Source organism: Loxodonta africana, chromosome 10, assembly GCF_030014295.1.
Source record: "Loxodonta africana isolate mLoxAfr1 chromosome 10, mLoxAfr1.hap2, whole genome shotgun sequence".
In the NCBI taxonomy this organism is placed as follows: Eukaryota; Metazoa; Chordata; class Mammalia; order Proboscidea; family Elephantidae; genus Loxodonta; species Loxodonta africana.
In genome coordinates, this window is record NC_087351.1 from 107,157,257 (window position 1) to 107,181,036 (window position 23,780).

General features: G+C 53.1%; 1 protein-coding gene across 2 annotated transcripts; it reads left to right on the forward strand.

The window, feature by feature from the left end:
* The first annotated feature begins 531 nt into the window (after positions 1 to 531).
* Positions 532 to 23,325, forward strand: OTUB2 (OTU deubiquitinase, ubiquitin aldehyde binding 2). Of its 2 annotated transcripts, XM_064292911.1 has the most exons (6): positions 556 to 983; positions 11,233 to 11,328; positions 13,305 to 13,423; positions 17,327 to 17,411; positions 18,305 to 18,499; positions 19,589 to 23,325. In XM_064292911.1, the coding sequence occupies exons 1-6, from the start codon at positions 981 to 983 to the stop codon at positions 19,793 to 19,795; spliced, it is 705 nt and encodes a 234-aa protein (XP_064148981.1). In that variant the 5' UTR covers positions 556 to 980; the 3' UTR covers positions 19,796 to 23,325. The 2 variants fall into 2 exon arrangements, with proteins under 2 accessions (XP_064148980.1, XP_064148981.1); XM_064292910.1 differs by having other exon boundaries at positions 532 to 983; positions 18,305 to 19,691.
* Positions 23,326 to 23,780: the final 455 nt, after the last annotated feature.

Genomic DNA, 23,780 nt, shown 5'->3' on the forward strand with positions numbered 1-23,780 from the left:
GTAAATGACAAACACTTGAAGCCACAGGTGTTTGTCTACCTAAGAACCTACTCTGGTGCCTGAGGCTGGGAGTAGGGCGTGTGGAAGTGGACGACTCGGTGAACACTCAAGGGAGTATTCATGCTCGTAAAACGGGTGTACACCACGCGCTGGAGCCTCCACACGAAGCAGACCCCTCCAGAGGCCACGGGTTGGTGAACGCATCTTTGGATGATAAACACGTTTGGAGTCTGGTAGTAATGAGCTTGTCCGCAGCCTGAGTCACCCAGACCCGGTTCACCGCCTGTGCCCCATATACATCCATACAATACCAGAACCACAAAGTCAACCAGCCGGGAAATTCATTCATTCAACAAGTTGTAATTGGATGCCTGGAAACCTACTAATTCATGAGCTGGAAGAAGGGGAGCTATTATTTAGAAGCTACACAGGGACAGGTGGTTAACTTAATGTTATTGGACACGTGTTTCCTCGTGCCTTGTCCTCTGATCTTGAGCAAACTATACTTATGTGACATTGTTTATGAATTTATGAGGGCCAGCTCATCTTTCAGAAGACCTCACTTCGCAGTTTTTGTCAAAAGTCCTTCAGCCTTTACAACCGAAGACCTGTCTTTCTAGGTTGGGCGAACTCCTTTGCTAGTTAAAAGCTTTCTGTGTGTTTAAAAGGGGGAGGGATCCTGTCAAATGAGCCATAAAGCATAGGCTGAAGAAACGTGAAGTCCCACCCACTTTCTGTGACGTCCTGAGCCCCGGTTTCTGATTGCCCGCTTCAGACGTCAATCGCGGGGCGTGTGTCTTGCTGGGACACAGTGGAGGTCTACCCTCTGGTTTGCGGGGCGGTCGGGTGTATTCTCCGCACACCCCCCCTCGCGCTCCAGGCCCTGTCGCCCAACCCAACCGTGGAGCTGGCTAGTGCCTCCGCCGCGCCCTCCCGCACCGGATCGCTCCTCGCTGGGGCGGGACCTGGCTCCTGTCACTATGGTCAGTGGTCTTGGGGGAAAAGGGGGAAGGGGGGTTGGGGAGGGGGCTCGGGGGGCGGGGTCGCCACCCGGGCGCATGTGCACTTGCGGGACTGGGTACCAGCGCGAGGCTCAGCCCCCACGTCGTCCTCGCGACGTTCGGACCCCCGGGGGTACAGAGTCCAGGCGGATGCCGGGGGACCCCGTCCTTCCTCGGACGCGCCCCGTTGTCCACTGCGGAGGCCCAGTGAAGGGGAGCCAGCCCGGCCCCGAGGACCGCCCCCCTCAGCGGGTCCGTCCCGGGTGACCCCGAAGGTGTCGTTCTGATAGCACAAGGTAGGCGCCTCGGACGGAGCGGGGGCAGGGGACTCCAGGGCTAGGGATCGCCTCCTCTTCTGTATGTAGTCCCCCATCCGACAGCCCACGACCCCACACACCCCATGGCTCAGCCGCCAGAACCCCTCCCAGGCCCGCCCCCCCGAGGGTGGACCTAGGGCTTGCACTGGTGGCCGGCTTGCCTGTTCCCTGAGCGGCTGCACATTCGCTGGGGGTTGGGGCCCACGTGGAGAGGCTGCCTCAAGTTTTGAGACACTGAGTTAGGGTTCCAGGTGAAGCAAAGACTAGACTCAGATCCCGTTGGAGCACAAAGGACCCCAGAGACCCTCTGAGCCAGGCCCAAAAGTGGAAAAGTGGGAAAACTGAGGCCCAGGTGGGGAATGGGCTAGCACTGACTGCGATGGACCTAGAACTAAACCCAAGCCTCTGGACTCCCAGTCCAGTGTTCTCTGTGTTACATCAGGCCACTTGCCAGGTTGCAGGGGACTGGATAAGTTGGTCCCTAAAACCCTCCAACCCTGAGCCCCTCTGCTCCAGGGAACCTATACAGTACAAGGGCAGACAGCCTGGACTGGGGTCACACAGCCTGAGGTTCAAAGCTCGCCTCCACCCCTTAGTAACTGAGAGGCTTTGGTCAGCCATCTCCCTGCCCAGTGCTGTTTGGACCATCTGGATAATGGGCCACTGGAGGACCACATGATGTGTGTGGCACGCTTGGCCCCAGGTAATTAGCTACATTCGGCTTTTCACAGGGCAGTTCTACTCTGTCCTATAGGGTCGCAGTGGTTTGGTGGGTTTCCTGTGCCAACAAAGTCCTGGAAATGAGTGTTCACAGGCACCTGGGTCACAGCCTGGTCATGACTTGCCATGTTCTGGTTGTGGCGTGGACAGGTGGCTGCCCTGGACAAACCAGCCTGCCACCGGGGAGGTACCAGCTTCCTACTTCCATACTGTGCCCAAGGGGTCACCTGGCTCTGCTGCTCCCGGAAGGGGACCCAGGTGTTGTCACCTCACCCACAGGAAGTGCTGGGAAGTGGACTAATGATGGGTTTGGCCACCCAGGATCTGAAGGCTGGCATGTCCTCTGGCTGCCACCGAGGAACTCTCATGAGAGCATGACAGGGACAATAGGAGCTGGGACCCCACCTTCTGCCTTGTGTGCTGCACAGCAAGGCCTCTGACACCACTCTGCCCACCTGGCCTAACTCAGGAGACTGGAAGTCAGAGGGCAGGTGGGGTCAAAGGCACAGCAGGGACACCTAATCCAGCTCCCCCCGCCGCCCCATCAGTGGAGGCTTGGGCTCCTCGGAGGTGGATAAAGTGGCTACCCGTTCAACAGCACAGCAGTCTCGGATCACGTGGGGTGGAGGCTGTGTTGGCCTGTTTGTGTCTACCCACGAAGCATTTATTGAGCATCTGCTGTGTACCAGGCACCATGCTGGGGCTGTGTTGCAGTCTTTTCTGTATGAGTCCGCGTGGTATGAATGGGATGGAGTGTGTGTGTGTGATGGGCAGAGGAGTTTAACAAAATGTCTTTGGAAAATATAGCATCTTCTTTCCTTTCCCACTTCAAAGTCCCTTGGCTAAGCTTGAGGCAAGGTGCCAGTCAGAAGACACAAAGCCCCTTGGGAGGGCAGAAGAAGGGTGAGTGAGGGCCAGGCCTGGGGCTGTCACTGGGAGGGGCTGTAGACAGTGAGGGGTCTTGTCCTTGCGCAGGGTGCAGGTAATGCTTGTTGAATGAATAAGTGAGTATCAGGCATGGACAGCCAAACCACAGGTCCTCCTTTCATGTCTCAGACAAGCCCCTTGTAGGCACCCTCAAAGGCTGGGGCCCTGCCCTCTCTAGGAGCTCGTTGTCTGGACAGACACACAGCAGCCCCTGACTATTGATCATGAACGAAGAGGCCTGACCAAGGGCTTTGGGAGCGCAGCAGAAAGCCAGTAGGAAGTGTTGGAGAAGGCTTCATGAGGAGGACTTTTGAGCTGGGCATTGAAGGATGTATAGGAGTGTGTAAGATGGATTTGGGGAAGACTGCACCCCAGCTCGGGACAGTATGCTTAAAGACCTGGAAACATGGTCAAGAGTGGGATATTCTGGGAAAGGCCAGCAGCCTGTGTGGATGCAGGGAGGGAGGGAAGAGGAATCTAGAAAAATATTAGGTGGGGTCAGAATGTGCCACACTGTGGAGTTTGGGTTTTATTCTGAAGATAAGGAGAATCATTAGAGATGTTTGATAAGTAAGAGACGGTTGACTTGGAAGACCTCTCTGGCAATGGACGTGGGGTTGGAGGTGGCCAGGCAGGAGTCAGAGACCAGCTCACCCATTTGTTCACTCATTCTCTTGGTATACGTTTTTGGAGCCTCACTGTGTGCCAGGCACCAGGGATCTGGCCACAACAGACAGATACAGCAAAGCCCCTGGCCTCATGGATTGACATCTAGTGGAGGGAGACAGACAGTATGCAGGTGGGCAAGTGAACCCATGGTCCAGATAATGCCCTGAAGAAATGAAACAGGGTAAGGTGATAGGGATGGGGAGGGACAACTTAGGCCCAGGATGGTCAGGGAAGGCCTCTCTGTGTTATGCAAAGAGGCAGAGGAGCAGTCCAGGCAGAAGCGACAGCACGTGCAAAGGTCCTGTGGTTGGAGTGAATTTGTCTTGTTGGAGGAACAAAAAGCAGGCCATGTGGACGGAGCTCAGAGAAAGCGAGGTGAGTATGGGCCGACTGGGGTAGGACTTTGGAGGTTGTCCTCAAAAGGTTGAGTCTTTTTCTAAGTGAGGGAAGACACTGGGAGGTATTAAGGAAGGGTGTGTAAAGCAGCTTGCATGTAAAGCAGCTTGCGCTGGCTGCTTGTGGAAAACAAGTTGCGATGGGGGCAAGAGTGGAAGCCTGAAGGTAGTTGCAGCCTGGTTGTTAGCCGACTCAAGGCAGCACCACTAGATTCTAATAATCCCCTGCAGTGAACCCTGGGAGAAGGTCTGAGATTAAGGAAGTACCCAAAGGGCGACCCCACAGCCCCGTATTCTCCATCTTCTCCTGCAGAGGGAGCAGCACCACAGCCCAGCCTGCGGCCCCAGGAGCACGGTGGACCAGGGAAAAGGTCTTTGGCATGAGCACTAGCCGGATGCAGGGGTCTTTTGTGGAGCTGAGGAAGCCTGGGGAGAAGGTAGAGAGGAGCAAGAGAGCTGTTAAACCCGTTACCGTGGAGTCAGCTCTGACTCCTGGTGACCTAATGTGTGTCAGAGTTGAACTGTGCTCCATATGGTCTTCAATGGGCAATTTTTCAGATGTAGGTAGCCAGGGCTTTCTTTTGAGGTACCTCTGGATTGACTCAAACCACCAGCTTTTCAGTTAATAGCCAAGTGCTTCAACATTTGCCCTACCTGGGCAGCCTAAGAGAACAGTTAAAAAACAAAACCAATGCTGTTGCTGTTGAGTGGATTGTGACTCACAGTGACCCCATAGGACAGAGCAGAACTGCCCCATAGGGTTTCCAAGGAGCGGCTGGTGGATATGAGCCACTGACATTGTGGTTAGCAGCTGAGATCTTAACCACTGTGTCACCAGGGCTCCAAGTGAGCAGTGAGGGGCATGTTAATTCGGAGATGCAGGTCAGGCATGTGAGTGGCTGATGGTGCTTGAAGGCTGGAGCTTCAGGGAGAGGTCAGGGCTGGAGACGAAGATCTGAGGGTCAGTTGGGAGGGTGTTGTGAGAGTCCAGGCATCACGTGATGCAGAGGCAGGCCCTCTCTGCTTTGCGAGCTGAAGAGCAGAGAAGGACCATGTGGTCAGCTGAATAGCGGCCCCCAACGATGTCTGCATCCTAACCCCTGAAGCCTGTGAGTATGTTCCCTTAAATGGCTGCCTCCTTATCTAGTGCCACTGTAACAGAAATACCACAAGTGGGTGGCTTAAACAAACAGAACTTTATCTTCTCAGTTTAGGAGGCCAGAAGTCCAAATTCAGGGCACTGGCTCTAGAGGAAGGCTTTCTTGCTCTGGGGGAAGGTCCTTGTCTCCTCACCTTCTGTTTCTGGGTTCCTTGGTGATCTTCATGTACTGTGGCATCTGTCTTCCTCCATCTCTGCTTTTTGCTTCTTTGCTTCATCTGTTCTTTTGTATCTCAAAAGAGATTGACTTAAAAAACACCCTATGCTAACACTGCCACATTAACATAACAAAAAAAATTCCCAAATAGGATTATAACCACAGGCATAGGGGTTGGGGTTTACAATACAAATTTTTGAAGGACACGCTACAATCCACAACAATAGCCAATGGGGCTTTGCAGATGTGATTAAGTTGGGAATTTTGCAATGGAGAGATCATCTTGGATTATCCAGGTGGACCTCTCACTATGCTTGGAGAGACTGGATCCAAACCCTGAGCTGTCCCTTTTCCAATTCTGGTAGGGGTGCCACTGAGGACTCACTGGAGGCGGTGAGGATCCCGCTTGGGATCACACGCTATTGTGAGGGTTATGAGACAGGTCTTTAAGGGAGAGAGGCACACAGCCTGCAGGACGGAGCTGCCCAAGCCCATACCTTCCAGCTTGGCCTGTCTCCTGGTGGGGTGGGTACCTGGAGACCATCACCCAGTGCTGGGTGCATGGGGTTCACACAGGCAGGGGTGTAGCGGCTATGAGGTGGAAGCTCCTGTGTCACCCTAGCTTTGGGGGCCTCTCTCTGGCTTCCCTTGGAGATGTCTCAACAGAAGCTTTCAGTGCCACAAACAACCTGGCTGGGCCCATGAATTGGGATTTAGGTGGAGGCTAGGTCTCAGGCTAGTTGAGGAATCCTTGGGTTCTGTGGGCAGGTTTTCCCGGGTGACCCAAACAGTTTGCACTCAGCTGCTAAGCTAAGGGTTAGTGACTTTAACCCCCTGGTGGGCATCGTGGAAGAAAGACCTGGCGATCTGCTTCCGTAAAGATTACAACCAAGAAAACTCTATGGAACAGTTTTACCCTGTAACACATAGGATCCCATGAGTTGGAATAGACTCGACAGCAGCGGGTTTGGTTTAGTGTTTTGGTGGACAGGTTTTAGATATGTAGAGAGGTTTTGGAGAGACTCTTTCTACCAGTTTGTGGGTGGGGCTCAGTATAAGAATTAGGGACATTGATGGGACAGGAGCAACCACCATAGCAGGGAGACCTGGGAAGCAAGTGTCCAGGGGACGGATAGAGTGGCAGGCTCCCGGCAAGGACCCCAGCCTGATCTGAACACCAAGCTTGCCTTCTTCATCCTGCTAGCTCCCAGATGGCTGGGGAAAGCCAGTGATTAAAGAAATGTCCCTTCCCGACTTCGAAATATGGGTGCCTCCACTCAGCCTGTTCATTGCCAAGCAGAGGTGCCATCCACCTGACTTAATCAATTAGCATCTATTTGCAAACCAGCAATGAAATTCAGGGCTAAAATCCTTTCAAGTGGCTTGGTTAGGTCAGATGGGTCACCGCGGCCTGCCTGTTCTTTCCCCATAGCATCCTGGAAAATTTCAGCCACAGTTTAGAAAACAGAATAAAACATTCATTAGTCAGCCGAGGCTAAACCCAGAGCATCGCACCTGGTTATTGGGCCAGTAAATTGAGGCTGTGCCGGAGTTCTCCCTGGAGCTTGAGGTTCTAGTTTTGCCCAGGGGTGTGAGCAGGCCATGCTGGGGGGGGGGGGGGGCCATGATCAGAGCTGACTTGGGTCATTCTGAAGGTGAACCAGGCAGGGACTTGAAGCCCCAAAACCAATGCCATCCATGTGCCCCCAGAAACACACCCGGGGCCACTACGGGGTGCTGGAGCTAACCCAAGGGTCCATTATCTGGGGATGGAGGCGGCTGACCCTGGGAACATTTGTCAGCAGGGGTAGATCTTCCCAAGTATTCAGTGGGGGAGAAGGGGGGGACCTGATAGCTATAGAATAATATGTATGGAACTTCAAGACTACATGCGTACATAAAGCAACACTACATTTTTAAAAAGACATATCGAAAGATGTACGAGAGGGGCTACACGTAGGGTCCCCATGAGTCGGAATCCACCACAGGGCAGCCAACAACCACCACCACCACCTGTGGGGAACTGAGGCAGTTCAGGAACGGGAATAGGGATGGGGATGAAGGGAAAAAACTTGAAAAAGAGTGCTTTGCAGAGGCCAGGTTGACAGCGTGCCCTGTGAACTGAGTGTGTGGACCTCAGCTCCCAGTGGCAGAAAGGCCCCCTGAGTTGCTGTTTCATATTTTTTCTTTATATTGACTGTTTTAGGTAGCCTAAGTAAATTTGTTAAAAAATGCAAAGTTTATACTACTATGGAGAATGGAAAATTTGGATAGGTTCATTTTCCCTTCCTAATCTATCTTTTTTTTTTAATCTATCTTTGGAAACCCTGGTAGTATAGTGGTTAAGTGCTACGGCTGCTAACCCAAAGATCGGCAGTTCACATCCACCAGGTGCTCCTTGGAAACTCTATGGGGCAGTTCTACTCCGCCCTATAGGCCCGCTATGAGTCGGAATCGACTTGACGGCGAGTTTGATTTTTGGTTTTTAATCTCCCTTTAAGTATCCTTTATCTTGCCTGTTGCTGGCAGCCTTCTACATTTAAGTTCTTATCTCTGCATATTTAAGATAAATTCCTTAAACTTCTTTCCACTCCTTTTTTGATTTCTTCTCAGAAACTGCTAAAAACAATATAACTGATTTTACTTCCTTCTCTGGCCCTCGCTTCCCCGCCATTTTGGTTTTTGTTTTGGGCACTCCAAGGACAAACAGCATCAAATACAGTTGTGTTGCCTTTTCTCCTCTTTATTTTAAAAATTGTGGTAAAATGTACATAACATTTTAACCATTTTTAAGTGTCCAAGGGACAGTTCAGTGGCATTAATATTGCAATACTTTGCAACCGTTACCATTGTTTATTTCTAAAACTTTTTCATCACTCCAGATGGAAACTGTGTACTCATTAAGCAATAACTTCCCGTTCTGCCCAGCCTTCAGCCCCTGGTAACCACTAATCTACTTTCTTTCTCTATGCATTTGCCTATTCTAGGTATTTTCTGTAAGTGGGACCATACAGTATTTGTCCTTTTGCGTCTGGCTTATTTCACTCAGGATATTTTCAAGGTTCATCCATGTCGTAGCACATATCAGAACTTCATTTTCTGTTTATGGTTGAGTAATATTCCATTGTATATTTTGTTTATCCATTCATCTGTTGATGGACACTTGGGTCGTTTCCACCTTTCGGCTGTTGTGAATAACACTACATACGTATCTGAGTCCCCGCTCTCAGTTCTTTTGGGTATACACCTAGGAGTGGAATATATTGCTATTTAATCCATTGTTTGAAAAGGCCCAAGCCATCATCTTAATTCATCCGGCTGTAAAAACAAGGCTTATATAAAGTGCAAACAGATTGTTAGTGAAATACCAAAAAGACCAAACCCATTGCTGTCAAGTTAATTCTGACTCATAGGAACCCTGTAGGACAGAGTAGAACTGCCCTATAGGGTTTCCAGGGAGTGGCTGGTGGATTCGAACTGACAGCCTTTTGGTTAGCATCTGAGCTCTTAAACCACTGGGCCCCCAGCAAACTTTTCTTAAGCCTGGTAAGACCATAACTACAAGGGAAGCTGGGAAAATGAGAACTGGGAAAGAGGGACAGGATTGGCATGACTTAACCCAGTCATTTTTCACATGTTGCCCTAAGTGAAACCAGGATTGTGTTAGTGGGGAAGGAAGGGGTAATGGATGATGGGAAAGCAGCCCAGAGTGTCTGCCCAGAAGTGTTGTGTGATTGTTCCTGACATCAGGTCTCCCTGCTGCTCTGCCAGCCTGCCTCTGTAGTGTTGGAGCAGAAGGGAGGAAGGAGCCTGAGCCAGGCTTATTCTTGCAAAGAAAGGTGGGTATAGAATGAAATCTTCTAGCAGCAAAATTCGGAATCCCCTCTCCCCGTCTCCAAGCATTTGCACGTACTGTTCCTTCTTCTATAAGCACCCTCCCTCCTGTTCTTTGGAACAACGAATCCATCCTTTTCTACTTTGAAGCTTTCTTCTGGGGAGGTGCCCTACCCTCCCACGTCAGCGCATGTCAGGAGCCACCAGAAAGGAAGAAAAGGAATAAAAGTGTGAGTTCAAGGGAGAGCTCAAGCCAGACTTGGGAGGAGTGGGGAGATCAGGGAGGCTTCATGGAGGAGCTGGCTTTTAGTTTTTGGCTTCAAAGCACAGATAGGATTTCCGTTCTTTCATTTAACGAACTTTTCCTCATTTCCTCCTCTGTGCCAGGCCCTGTGACGGGCCCCAGGAAGTTGAATAATGAACTGAAGGTCACAGACAGTATGATAAGCTGTCTCATGCCAAGGGACACCCTGTGGCTTTGGAGACTTATAGCTGGGAACATCCAAGCCCCCTAGAAATGCACCTTCCCAATCCCAGTGTCACTCCTCTGTCCTGGATACTGGGTTTGGTAATTGGGACCAAAGTAGCTCATCATTAGGCAGAAGTTTGGACTCTGTCCAGGTGGAGAAAGGGCTTTGTACCCCCCCGCCCCCCCATGAGCAGGGTGATGTTGGGTAGAGAGTCAGTGATGAAGCCGAGGGACAACCTGGGGAGGCTGTGTGGTCCAAGGCATGAAGTGAAAGTGACCAGCTTCAGTGACCATTAAGTGTCAAAACGATGGTGGTAAATGGATAGAAAATGAGATTTCCGTTTACAAAGCTCCCAATTCACATCAACTTCCCAGCTGCACACGTGCTGCGTAGAAATGGGCTCCTTGGGGACCATGCAGGTGAGACTATTGCATCTCACTAGCGTCACTTAGAGTATAAGCTGTACGTGGCTTTAACACCAGTTTCTCCCACGTTATTTTCATGACAAAACCAAAGCTGTTCCTAGGCAGATAAAAGGAGCGGGCCTCCATGTCTGAACCCAGCAGGAAAAGCCTATGGCAGAGACGAGGCCCACGCAAGATGGCTGCAGAGACGTCTCCTGCAGTTTTGGCCCCTTAGCTTTCCCTTCTCCCTACCAGATGATTTCTTCTCAGCCCCACAGAGACCCTGACTCCTCTAGGACAGGGCTTGCTTTCCAGGTTGGAATTGACCGAGATGTACAGCTGGGCTGCACTGTGAACTTTCACCAGTAGGTGGTGCATGAAACTGCCCTCCCCATCCCATGGCCTCTTTGCTTGTGAAACCTTCCCTGGCATCCCCAGGCTGTTGTGGAGGGGGGGTCTCCCTCTGTGAACCAGTGCCATGCAGTGTGGCTTCTTATGGGGACCTTATCACACTGCGTCATTATTGTTATCCCCCCAGATGGTGAGCCCTGATGGGTAAGGCTGTATCTTATCACCTCTCTTTCCAGCATTTAACACAGTCCCTGGCCCATGCTGAATGTTGTGGGATTGTTGGGTGGATGGACAGACGGACGGATAGACGGACGGATGGATGGACGGACAGATGGGTTGGGCAGTGGGTGGATGAACGGATGGTTGGATAGATGGGTGGGTAGATGGATGGATGGACGGATGGACGGATGGGTGGGTGGGTGGGTGGGTGGCTGGATGGATGGATGGATGGATGGATGGGTAGGTGGATGGGTGGATGGATAGATGGATGGGACAGGAACAATAGAAGGAGACAGAGGGATATATCATTCTTCAGCATGAAGGTTCCTTAAGTTTGAGGTATTCCATTCTATAAAATGAATCAGTTTCGAAGTTGCGAGGTGAGGTTCCTTATAATCAGGGATGCCTCTACTGATGGTGCTGACTGTCCCAGTTTGAGGAACATGGAAATCCAGGCGTGCCTCCAGGAGACTGATGCCATACCCGTGCGTGCCTTTCATGGGAAGGTCACTATTTACTATTTTATTTAACAGTTCAGAGAATATCAGCTGGGTGAAATCCCATCAGTTGCTTCTGAAATTGTCTCACCTTTTCTTCTTTATCTTTCAGAGTGAAACATCTTTCAACCTAATATCAGAAAAATGTGACATTCTGTCCATTCTTCGGGATCACCCTGAAAACAGGATTTACCAGCGGAAAATCCAGGTGAGGCAGAAGGGAGGGAGAAGAGGGTCCTAAGTGAAATGGACTGGAGCTGGGAACAGAGAAGGAGGTGCACGTTGAAAGCCAGAAGGGCTTGCAGAAATCTGGACTAGGCTCCTGAGCAAATTAAAAGACTCCCAGAATAGTTGTATGTTGGGTGTTTGTTTTGACATGGAGTCCTTTAGTTGCAAAACCTAGCATTTTTTTTTCAATCCAGGCACTAACCTAAGTGCTTTATTTACTCACTGAGACCTCATTACATCTCTGTGAGGTAAGCACCATCATTACCCCCATTTTACAGCTGAAGAAACTAAGGCAGAGGAATTAAATGATATCCCCAAAGTCATACAACCTGTGAGTGGCAGAGCTGGGATTTGAACCCAGGCAGACCTATCTCATAGCCACATTTGTTACCACTACACTGGGTGGTGCAAGTAGTTAAGCATTTGGCTACCAACTGGAAGGTTGCTGGTTTGAAGCCACCCAGAGGTGCCTCAGAAGAAAGGCCTGGCAATCTACTTCTGAAAAGTCACAGCCATTGACAATCCTATGTGCAGTTCTATTCTGAAGCACATGGGGTTGCCATGAGCAGAACTGACTCGATGGAAACTGTTTTAGGAGCCCTGGTGGTGCATTGGTTAAGGGCTCAACTGCTAACCAAAAGGTTGGCAGTTCGAATCCACCAGCCACTCCTTGGAAACCCTAAGGGGCAGTTCTGCTCTGTTCTGTGGTGTCACTATGGGTCGGTATCAACTCAACGGCAACGAGTTTGGGTTATTTTCGGTACACTAAGTTACCTCTCTGGACTAAAGGCCTCTCCAGCTGGGCTGAGGGAAAGGGGACATTGCTGGAAGCCTGTAGAAGCTCCCAGAACAAGGCAGTGGGAGGAGCTGGTTGCCCTCTCAGTATCTCCAGGGCAAGCACCACCTGCCTCTCCCTGACATCAGCTGACACTCTTGCTTTCTGTAGAAGATGCCTTCTCTGGCACGTGGCAGAAAGTCTGCCCCAGCCCTACAGGACCTTCGTCCCCTTGGGTTCCCTCACAGAGGCGCAGTGCAGTCACTGGGTCCCAGTTACTGATCCTAAGGGACTCCATTTGGTCCAGCTAGGGCTCTTGTCGATTAGGGCCTAGAGGCAGGGCGTCCTGTGATCCAAACACAGCCACAGGGAGCACTTCCTGGCAGGAGCAAGGGCTGGTGGCACACCGACCTCCTGCCCACTGGAGCACTCTTGGGAGAATAGGACGGGGTCTCCAAACAGCACCTCCTCTCCTCCTGGCCTGCCTCCAGGAGGCCGGGGTCAGCGCTGAGCCTTGGGAACAGGCATCTCCCCACCCCTTGAAAACCATTCTCTCTGTCCAAACCCTGCCTTTAATCCCAAGAGGCAGGAAGAGAGATTTGTGGCCGTTTCAGAGGGAAATTGCCAGCTGGGAACGGAACAGGAAGAGGGTGTAATGGGGAGGGCCACACCTTTTGAGAAGTGTTTGCAGGATGGGGCAGAACTGCGTGGTACACCTTAGGAGGCCCTTCCAGCCGGCTCTGCAGCCTGTTCCACTGCCCCAGCCACAATGAACTCAACGCCCCCACCCCTCACCAGGCGTTCTCTCTGCTCACATGTGCCGGCCCCCACCTCCCTTCTCCTGGTAACTCCTACTGCTGTCAGTGTCATTTCCTCCAGGAAGCTTTCCTGGACTTCTGACGTCTGGTATAGATGCCAGTGTGCCATGGTTCCCCAGCCCCGAGATTCCCTTGCCCTCCCATTGCCACCATCTGCTTGTCCAGCATCCCCCAGACTGTAGGCTGCCTAAGGGCAGGGACTGGGACTGTCGCCCACAACTCCTCGGTACCTGACATACAGTATGCATGAATGAGAGTGGGGGAAACGGTGAAGGGACAGCCCAGACTGAAAGGAGGGGCAGGTGTTACCTGGGGGTAGGGGGGCTTGACGCAGCCTGTCTCATTTCCACCTCTCTCTGGCAGGAACTCAGCAAAAGGTTCACCTCGATCCGTAAGACCAAAGGGGATGGGAACTGCTTCTACAGGGCCTTGGGCTATTCCTACCTGGAGTCCCTGCTGGGGAGAAGCAGGGAGATCCTCAGGTGAGTGGATGTGCAGGGCCCACAGCCCGTTCCTGGTACTTTTGGTTCTGCTCTCTGGGCCAGGTCAGCCCTGAGTCTCCCTGAGGAGACTCTGCTCAGGCTGCCTAACCCCGGGAGTGAGCTGGAGGGCTGCCTGGCGGAGGTGTTTGGTGTTGGGGGTGCACAGCTGCCCGCTGTGGTTGAGATGGGGCAACAAGAGGCAGGGGTAGGATCAGTGACCTTCCAGGTCCGAGTCAGCCTGGTGAGCCGCTGATACCCGCTGACGCACTGAAAAAAGAAAATACACAAGGCAGCTTTGCCTCAGTTTTCTGCATTGTATCTGCCAACCTTGGTGTTGAGTGTGTGTGACCCGGCACTAACCCGGTCAGGCCTGGGGCTAGAGGTTAATGCCACCAGAAGCTCTCTGTCCTGAAGCTGCTCCCAGAGCAACCCCAGTAGGCCTTCCTGCTTTAGTTCAGGGCATCTTGTCCTTTAGTATTTGTGAAAATTACCTGGGACCTGTTAAGATGCCAATTCAGTGGGTCTGGGTGGGGCCTGAGACTCGGCATTTCTCACAAGCTCTGAGGAGATGCTGTTACTGCAGGTCAGACGACACTGAGTAGCCAGGAGCTAAGAGAACTGGTCTCTGGGGGCCTCATGGCCCTTGGAGGATGGGATGGAGGCCGGGGCCGCCCTTATTGGTGAAACACACCTGCACACGCTCCAGAGCCCCTGCAGAGCTGCTGCCGCTGTCCATGGTGCCCGCATGAGGACGCTGTGGTTAAGGCAGGCTTCTCAATAGCAGCACTAGCGACGTTTTGGGCTGGATAATTCTAGGTGGTGGGGGCTGTGCTGTGCATTGTGGGATGTTTAGCAGCATCCCTGGCCTCTACCCACTAGATGCCAGGAGCATGCCCTCCCCACAACCATGACAATCAAAAATGTCTCCAGACATTGCCAAACGTTCCCTGAGAGGAAATGACCCCAAATGAGAACCACTGGGTTCCAGCCACCATCTCCCACTCATAACAGATTCTCTCAAAGGGGATGTGAATGAAGCCACCTGCCCTTATTCTGGATGAAGCCTTCGGCATGTTTTCCGGGCAGCATATTTACTGGGCCACTTGTGATGGAGTCAGCTGTCTCGAGCCACCCCTACCTCACTGCCCCATGATGGTGGAGATGGCACCGTGCAGGGTTAAGACCCCAACTCTGCCCTCCTCACGCCCTGTGTCCCCGGAGTTGTACAGTACAGTGGCCCTGCTCTGAGGTCGGGCCACTGTGTGTCACTCATCTCTGTATCCCCAGCACCTGGCATGGCACCTGGTACAGTGGGGTCAGCAGTCATTGATGAGAAATGACAGTGGGAATGACACAGAGGTTTAGGGGTAGGTGGCCCTGGGAGGGGAAGAGGGACGGGGGCAGAACTGGGAGTGGAGCTATGCCCATCGCGGCCTTGAGGGGATGGAGTGACAGGCCTCAAGCCCTGGCCAGAGAGAGCAGGGCTGGTACTGGCCCTCGGAGAAGCCCTGGTGAACAGCAGGGACTCCTGGTGCCGCTGCCAGGGCCCAGGGCTGTGGGCCACCCACACAGCAGATACAGACAGAAACGGAGCGGTGCTGCAGAGCCAGCACGGACCCACCAAATCCCTACCTGGGCCCCAAGCAGAAACCTAGCGGGTGGTGGCCGAGGCAGCACAGCAATGGCGAGACGAATACGGTTAACAGTAAAGACTACTGCGCATTCCGTCCCTGCTGCTCAGCGCCCTGCAGTGGTGGTGTGCTGTTACTACCCACTTTGTACAGGAGGGAAACTGAGGCCCAGACTCAGAGCAGCTTACTGGTGGGGCTGCAGCCAGAGCTCATTCCCCCCACTTCACACTCCCCCCTGCCCCACACCATCCTGGCTGGCTCCCCCCGCCCCGCACCATCCTGACCAGCTCCCCGCTGCCCCACACCATCGTGACCAGCTCCCCGCTGCCCCACACCATCCTGGCCTGCCCCGCACCATCCTGGCTGGCTCCCCCCGCCCCGCACCATCCTGGCCAGCCAGGGGCCACGCTACCTTTAGGCACAGAGCCCCCATATATATCTTCTGTCTTAGGAGACCTGTAGCCCTCCACACACCGCTCCCCCCACCTTCGTCTGCCCTCTCAGCAAGGCACCTCCGCCTTTCCCAGGGCACGGCAGGTTTGAAGCTGCCTCAGAACTTCCCTGATGTGCCTTCTACTCCCTTGTGGAAACTTCCCCCTCCTTCATCTTCGTCAGAGTCTGGGCCCACTTCCCGGGGCTGCGAGGCTGGTCAGCCGAGCCACTGGGCTCTGCGTATGCTGATTGGTCTCCAGTGTCCTCCATGCTGTCCTCCTTGTGTGGGATATGCCCCTTCATCCGTGGACCAGTTAGTGTGTCTGTGTTTCATTGCCACTGCTAAACTCTGTCCTGGGGCCAGGGGCAGGAGGTTCCTCACCGTGCCCCCCAGAGTGCCAGGGCAGGTCCCAGCAAGGGGCTGTGCCCTCAGGGGGCCAGTGGGAGCAGAGAGAAACCAGCAATACTTAGGGAGTAAGAATTCACAGAGAAGGGGCCAAGCCTCTAGGGTGGCTAAGAGTTTGCCAAAGGAAAAATAGAGGCAGAGCAGTGGCGTGCTGGCAAAGTTTAACACCTGGCACTCCCGGGGAAAAGCCCTGATGTGTAGCGTTTGCCAATTCCTGTGGTGCAAAGACTTCCACCACCATCTTAAGCTACCAGAATGAGGCCACTGAACTGGCAGTTGGGAAGGGTTATGCAATAACACAAGGAGCCCTGGTGGTGCAGTGGGTGAGAGCTTGGCTGCTAACCAAATGGTGGGCGCTTCGAATCCACCAGCTGCTCAATGGGAGAAAAATGTGGCAATCTACTTATGTAAAGATTCCCAAAATACCAAACCAAACCCACTGCCGTCGAGTCGATTCCGACTCATAGCAACCTTATAGGACAGAGTAGAACTGCCCCACAGGGTTTCCAAGGAGCGCCTGGTAGATTCAAACTGCTGACCTTTTGGTTAGCAGCCATAGCTCTTAACCACTATGCCACCAGCCTTGGAAACTCTATGGGGCAGTTCTGCTCTGTCCTACAGGGTCACTATGAGTCGGAGTCAGCTTGATGGCAATGGGTTTGGCTTTGGTTCGGTGTGATAACACACCGTTATATAACGTTTCCACCACAGAGATAGGCATGAATAACGTTAGCATAGATAATAAAATTAGTTGTGAATATTGTCTTTTTTTCAGTATAACTTACTAAATTGTAAATATGCGTAATTTGATTTTTGATAATGGCCGTTTAACCACCAGCTTACAAAACTCCTGAGAATCTAACACTTGGCTTGTGTGAGCCCGCTGGCACTAATGGGGAGAAACAACAACGGGGGTGGGGTGGGAGGTTTGGCAACGGGCTAGGGATGAGGTTGGTGAGATGGCAGGGGCCTTGCCCTGGACATCCCGGCTGAGGAGCTGTGTCAAGGGAAGTAGGGGTCAGTGGACACATTAAGTAGAAGGCTGTGGTAGGTCACTCCGGAGCTACTTGGAGAGAAAGACAAGAAGTGAGGGAAGGCTGGGCATGGCCCTGGCCAGAGATGGTAATGAGGCGGCAGGAACCATGGGGACAGAAAGGAGGGACAGAGTCAAGAGACGTTTCAGGGGTAGAATCAACATGTCTGGGAGTGGTTACCTCAGTTTCTCATCTGTGAAATGGGTGTAATACCCACCTCCTGGGGTTGTTTACAGAGGGGTGGACAGAACAGGTCAGCGTGCAGCCCACGTCAAAATGCTCTGAGAAGTGGAAGGTCCTTCAGCTCTTAGTGACAACACCCTTCCCAGGTGCTGGAGGGCCCCAGTGGGTTGAGTGTGGGATGAACACTGTCATCCACCACTCCCTGTTTCCCCTTTAGGTTCAAGGAGCGTGTACTGCAGACCCCAAATGACCTTCTGGCAGCCGGCTTTGAGGAGCACAAGTTCCGCAACTTCTTCAATGCTGTGAGTTCACCTCGGCCCAGGTGGCCGAGGACCGGCTCCCTCCACGCTGCCAGAGCAGGAGGGGCGGGCGCTGGCCAGAGCCCCTCAGGCCCGGGTGGCTGAGGACCAGCTCCCTCCACACTGGCAGAGCAGGAGGAGCGGGCGCTGGCCAAAGCCCCTAGGGCCCAGGTGGCCGAGGACCAGCTCCCTCCACGTTGCCAGAGCCCCTCAGGTCCTGTGCTCTGTGGTTGTGCCCCTCCTGCTCCTGCTGACTTGCGGCTTGTGGGCATTATGTGGGGACGGGGAACCCCAGGGCCCTGCCCTCCCTCTGGGAGAAGGCACCTGCTTCTGGCAGCCACTGGGATTCCCAGGCTGGGAGACTGCCCAAGGCCGCCTTCACCCCCATTCCCAGTCCTCCCCCCTCATCTGATTAGTGAAGGGCTGAGGTGTGGATGACTCTCAGACCCCTGCTGCTCTGAATCTACATAAAAAGCCCACCCATGATAGTGACGGAGAGGCGTGCCGACTGCTGTCCCCTAGACATGTTTCCCAGTCGATTCTGACTCATGGCAACCCCGTGTGTAGCAGAGTAGTTCTGCTCCGTGGGGTTTTCAAGGCTGTGACGTTTTGGAAGGAGGTTGCCAGGACTGTCTTCCTAAGTGCCTCTGGGTGGATTTTAACTGCCTAGTAGCCGAGCACTTAACTGCGCTACCCAGGGACCCCTTCCCTAGATGTGACTCGGCTAAAGTGCTAATAACACAGTTTTTATAACCCCGGTTAACTAGCTTTGGAGGAATCTCAGATGCATTTAATACCTCAACTGGAGGCTCTAAAGAGGAAAACGCCAGCTGAGGAGTTCCGTGGAGGGAGGGGGATTGGCCTGGCCCACCCTGGCTGATGGCCTGGGCCACCAGTTTTACAGTGTGGTGGAGCTGGTGGAGAAGGACGGCTCGGTGTCCAGCCTGCTGAAAGTGTTCAATGACCAGAGCACCTCGGACCACATCGTGCAGTTCCTGCGCCTGCTCACCTCCGCCTTCATCAAGAACCGGGCAGACTTCTTCCGGCACTTCATCGACGAGGAGATGGACATCAAAGACTTCTGTGCTCACGTGGGTCCTCGGGCGACGGGCAGAGGGCCCTCAGGCTGTGGGGACCCAGCCCGGCCCCCACCCCAGCTCCACTCCTGCCTCCTGCCCCCGCAGACATTAGGGCCACCATCACCAGCTGGGCGACTTGGGCATCAAGCTGAATTTGCAGTTCAAAGAGCATTAGGTCAGGAAGCTGGAGAGAAGTCCTGCCTGAGCTGCCTGGACTCTGTGGCTCTGGGCAAGCCACGTCCCCTCGCTAGGACTCAGTTTTCCCATCTGGAAAAAAAGGGCTTTGGGCTGGCCTGCTTACAAAGTTGCACAGTAGCAGCTGCAGTTACGTTCACCCCAAAACGAACTTTGGTTAGGATATAAGGTGTTTATTAGGCAATTTTGCTGAGAAATCAGAAGGTCCAGCCCCCAGACCCTTATTATTTCATGGCAACCATCAGCAGCAGCCAAGTAGCTGCTGTCCCCTTTCCTTGGGGCTCCCATGCCAGCTGGCCCCCACCTCTGTCTCTCTGCATTGCTCAACGTCCCCCCACACTCAACACTCACGTTCACTCACCTGGCCTCCGTGAGCACTTAAGCTAGGAGTCCCTGATGGCAGTGCCCCTCTCAGCTCTGAAATTCTTTGATTCTGTGCTCTAGGGAGCCCAACCTGAAAAGCAATTCCTGCCCCTGTTCCCAGATTCCTCAAAGACCTTGCACTCTTCTTATATGTATAACAAAAGGGTCTGGAATCAAAACAGAGCTGGATTCATGTCTTGCAATTTTAGCAACTTCTAACTGGGTTACTTCCTCTCAAACCAAAAAACCCCATTGCCATCAAGTTGATTCCGACTGATGATGGAATTAGAGTAGAACTGCTCCGTAGGGTTTCCTGGGCTGTAATCTTTACAGGAGCAGATTGCCAGGCCTTTCTTCCGTGGCGCTGCTGTGTGGGTTTGAAACACCTAGACTTTCATGCTCACGTCTCTCTCATGAGTTGTGTGATGGTTACTACCCAGCACGGGATGTGGCCCATGACCATGACAGCCAGGACTGAACTTGTTCCTTGCCGTCTGGCAGCCTTCCCTCCTAAACTGGATGTTTTCATTTTGGCCTTTGCAGGAAGTAGAGCCCATGGCCATGGAGTGTGACCACATCCAGATCACGGCCCTGTCACAGGCACTGAACATCGCCCTGCAGGTGGAATACGTGGACGAGATGGACACCGCACTGAACCACCACGTGTTCCCCGAGGCGGCCAGCCCTTCCGTTTACCTGCTCTATAAAACATCCCACTACAACATCCTTTATGCAGCCGATAAACGTTGATTGATTTGGGGCCAAGCAGTAGAGCCTGTCACCTAACGGGACTGCATTCTGAATGGAACATTACGGCTTTTCAGTTTTTTAAGCGATTTAACCTGTAGCTAGAAAACGTTCAGCCTGTGGGCAAAGCCACTGGGAATAAGGCCTACCCGTTATGGACTGTGGTAACTTGGTGATACTATTTATTTTGATGAAGGATCAAATGCTTTCAAACTCTGGGATGGGAAGCCAAGGGCCCTGGCTCTGCTCCTGGTTCCCCGTGAGACTTTGGGTAGGTCACCTCTGTGGGCCCGTTTCTTCGTCTGGAGATGGTTCCTGCCCAGTACTGACTTTCAATTGTTGTAGGGAAATGTGGTTTCTCTTCGCCAGGTGCAGGGCCTCTCCAGAGGGGAGGAAGGCGAAAGGTCACATCTGACTCAGGTGACTTAGCAGTTCCACGGTAAGGAATCGAGTCCAGTCAGTTGGACTGGACTTCGGTGGATGTGACTGAAGTGTTGGCCTGTTGAGGCTAACTTGAGTATGGAGGATTCAGTGTGGAACCAGACATCCATGATGGGAGTAAGTTTTCTTATCCCCAGCTTAAGAAAAAAGACAGGCTTTTGGGCCAAAGTCCAGAAGAGGCCCGTGGCCTTCAGCATGAAGCTCATGTTGTTGGGAGCCCAGGCAGAAGGGGCCCCCTCCACCTCTCACAGGGCCAGGACTGCGTGGCTTTTGGAGGACAGGCCCTTCGGAGTTCGTCAGCCCCACCTGACACAGGCTTGACAGAGTGGGGTCTGGTCCAAAATCTTAACATTTATCTCTGGAACTGGGAAGCTGCAGTTGTCCCATCATCCCCAACAAGTCCTAGGAGTAGTTCTAGATACTCAGCCAGCGGAGACATGAGCACATGCAGCCATGGCTCCAGGTGAGCAGAGCAGACATTTTTCAAGGCTGTCTTTGGCTTCTGTACCCCTTTCCCCTTCTGCTCTATCAATGGGCTGCTGAGAGCTCAGGTGGGGAAGAATAGGGACCAGCTGAGGAAAGTGACAGCTGGGCAAGAGACTTCTCACTTGTTGAAACTGCCTGGGAGCCCAGAGCCCCAGCCAGCAGCCTCCTTCCTCATCCATCTGAATGTGTCCCCTTAATAACCTCCCCTTGCTGCCTCAGGACCCCAAGAGCCCCATCTCTGGGCTGGTGGGCGAGAGGCCAGCGGGGAACCAGACAGCGGCTGGGCTGAGGTGCCGCTCCTTCTGTGGAGAAGATGGAGAACACAGGGCTATGCCCTTTGGGCACTTCCTTAATCTCAGGCCTTCTGCCAGCGTTCACTGCAGGGGATTTCTTAGAATCTGTTGGTGCTGCCATGAGTTGGCTAACAACCAGACTGCACAGGAAGGCTGTCAGCAGACGACTCAGTTTTTTTTACACACGTCAGGTTTCTATCACTGTTCTGCCTTTGGGAAAAGTCAACAGCCCTCTGAGACAGATGTCAGCGGGCTTCACTCCAGGCAGGACCCAGGTTCCCATACTGCCCTCAGCTGGGATTTGGACAAGCTCAAGCTGAGTAATGTCACTTTCCCACGGGAATGTCAACCTGATCCATCTGCCCATGGTCCCACCTGCTCTGCGTAGCGGGATCTATTGCAGGTGCACTGGAAGAATGGGGGACACGCTTTGTGATGGGTGAATAGCATCTTCTCTGCCAGACAAGTCTCCAGGGAATCCCTATTTGCAAACTGAAGGGTGTGACCACACAGGTTCCCAACTGAGCCGCCCTCAGCTGCTCTGAGGGGTGGTAAGACGGGGCCCTGGGCCTCCCCGACAGGGCTCCCAAGTGCAGCAAACCACCCAGCACTAGCTGCCATGGCTCTGCATCTATGGCATGTGCAGTGTTCTCACAGGCAGACCTCTCTTTGGCACACCAGCAGGATAACCATCTCTGATGAGAACCATGCTGCCCTTCCAGGCCAGAGAGCTGCCATGCCTATGTGGGACGCCCTTCCCAGGACAGCACCTCAGTTCAGGAGCAGGATGCCTGGGTCTGGCAGAGGCCAGCCAAGCTATCACGGCCCCACACTCTGCTTCTCCCGTTGTTCACAAAGCCAAGTCCCAACCACTGCCCTCATCCCTCACACCTGCCCTCAGAGCTCATCCCAGGGCACTAGCTCTGCAGAGAAGAAGGAGTGGCAGAATTTACTGTCACTTCCAAAGACGTCGTGAACTGTTACCTCGCTTGCCACGGTGGCCAGTCATGTTGACCACACACTTCCTGACCAATTCTCTACCTGTACCCATTGAAACCAGCTCCCTCCAGACAAAAGCTGGCACGGAAGTTGTATGACAGCTGGTCTTTACATTTGCACATTCACTCTTTCCTTCCAGAGGAAACTTTATAAGCCAGTGGGAATATTTAGCAACAGAAAAGGGTAAACTGCCCTTGCTTTTGACTGAGGTTCCTGTTAGCACAAACTGCAATAAAAGGGCCCTGAGCCAGACTGCCTGGGTTCAAACCTCAGCTTTGCCACTTGCTTTGTGACCTAGGACAAGTCACTTCCCCTCTCTGAGCCCCAATTTCCACGTTTGAGCAACGGAGATAATACCTTTATCCCAGGACTGTTGGTTACAATGGGGTGAGATTATGTGGGTGAGGACTACTGTAATCCCTGACACATAGTAAGTGCTCTACAGATGGGATGTTTCCCACCTAGCCACCCAACAGGACACAAAAGGGCGCTGCGAGATGGGGAGGTGCACCACCAAAGCAGTGACTGTGTGGCTTCCCAAGCAGTGGGAAGTGTCAAGGAAACCTGAAATGGGGTGGGGAGAAGGCTGTACCTCAGTGAGTGGCTGCCAGCAGCCCCGGGTCCTGAGGGATGTGGGTTGCACTCGTAAGGGCAGTTGGTGAAAACATTTTCCCAGCATTAAAATGGTTTCCACAACAGCTTGTGTCCTGGCTTGTCATGTGGTCCATGACATGCACTGGAAATCCATGCCCCCCTGGGGCTTGTGAGGGCAAGTGGTTCAGCAATGACAGTGGATGCTCTCGCAAGGCCCGGGCTCCTTGTTCAGTGGCAGATCCAGGGCTCCAAGAACAGGCCGAGGGAGCCACAGGCCTCACACAGCCTCACCTCACCAGGTGGGAGGGCAGAGCTGCCTGGGAGCCTGGCCCTAGCTTTTAAGACCTACCCTTTAATACCCCTCCCCGCAAAAAGGAAAGATATGCTGTTAGAGGCAAAGGGAGGCTATCAGTGGACAACAGCGGATCTCTCTCCCGCCCGTAACATGGCCCCAAGCCCCCCAAGGCTAAGGAACTGCTTATTAACCCTGCTGACCTCTGTATACCATTTGTAAAATGGAGAATCCCCCTGCCAACACCTGGCAGTTGTAAGTCAGGAAGGAGGCTGGGGCTGACCACGGCGGCAGAGGCCAGTTTTCTTCTCTCCCATCTTCTGTCTCCCCCTCCTCCCAAGGTCACCAGGGACACTGGGCAGGCATTCCTTGGCAACACTGCTGTCTTTAAAGCAATTTTCTAAACTTGCCCTGGGCCCAAAAGGAAGACACCCCTGGGTTGTAATCCCAGCTCTGCCACTTGGCTGCTGGGTGATCCTTAAACACTAAGTGTCAGCTTCCTCAACTATTTGAAAAAAAAAAGGATTAAAATTCAGGTCTCAGGGCCTTGAGGAAGACTAAATGATACAGAATAGATAAAAGTGTCCCAGTGCCTGGCATGTGGTTGGCACTCAATGACCTTTGCATCTGAATTCAGGCATGAGGCCAGGTGTCCTCACAGCAGTCATCCAGGGGCCAGAGATGACTACTGCCATCCATCCTCCCAACCCTGCCCACCATGAGGCGAGGGAGGCCGGGTTACTTGGATCTTGGTGTGTCTGGGTCCATTTGTGTACCCTCTTCAAATGCATGGACTCCCTTGAGCTGTCCAGAAACCCGAAGGTGTGTTTCTCCCGACTGTGGCAGCTGTGGCTACTCACCCAGAGCCATCCACAGATGGCTG

Bases quoted from the DNA above. Each gene is read 5' to 3' on its own strand.
- OTUB2 (XM_064292910.1), top strand. The intron at 13,424-17,326 runs GTGAGTGGATGT...TTTCCCCTTTAG, and splicing joins AGAAGCAGGGAGATCCTCAG to GTTCAAGGAGCGTGTACTGC. The intron at 17,412-18,304 runs GTGAGTTCACCT...CTGGGCCACCAG, and splicing joins TCCGCAACTTCTTCAATGCT to TTTTACAGTGTGGTGGAGCT.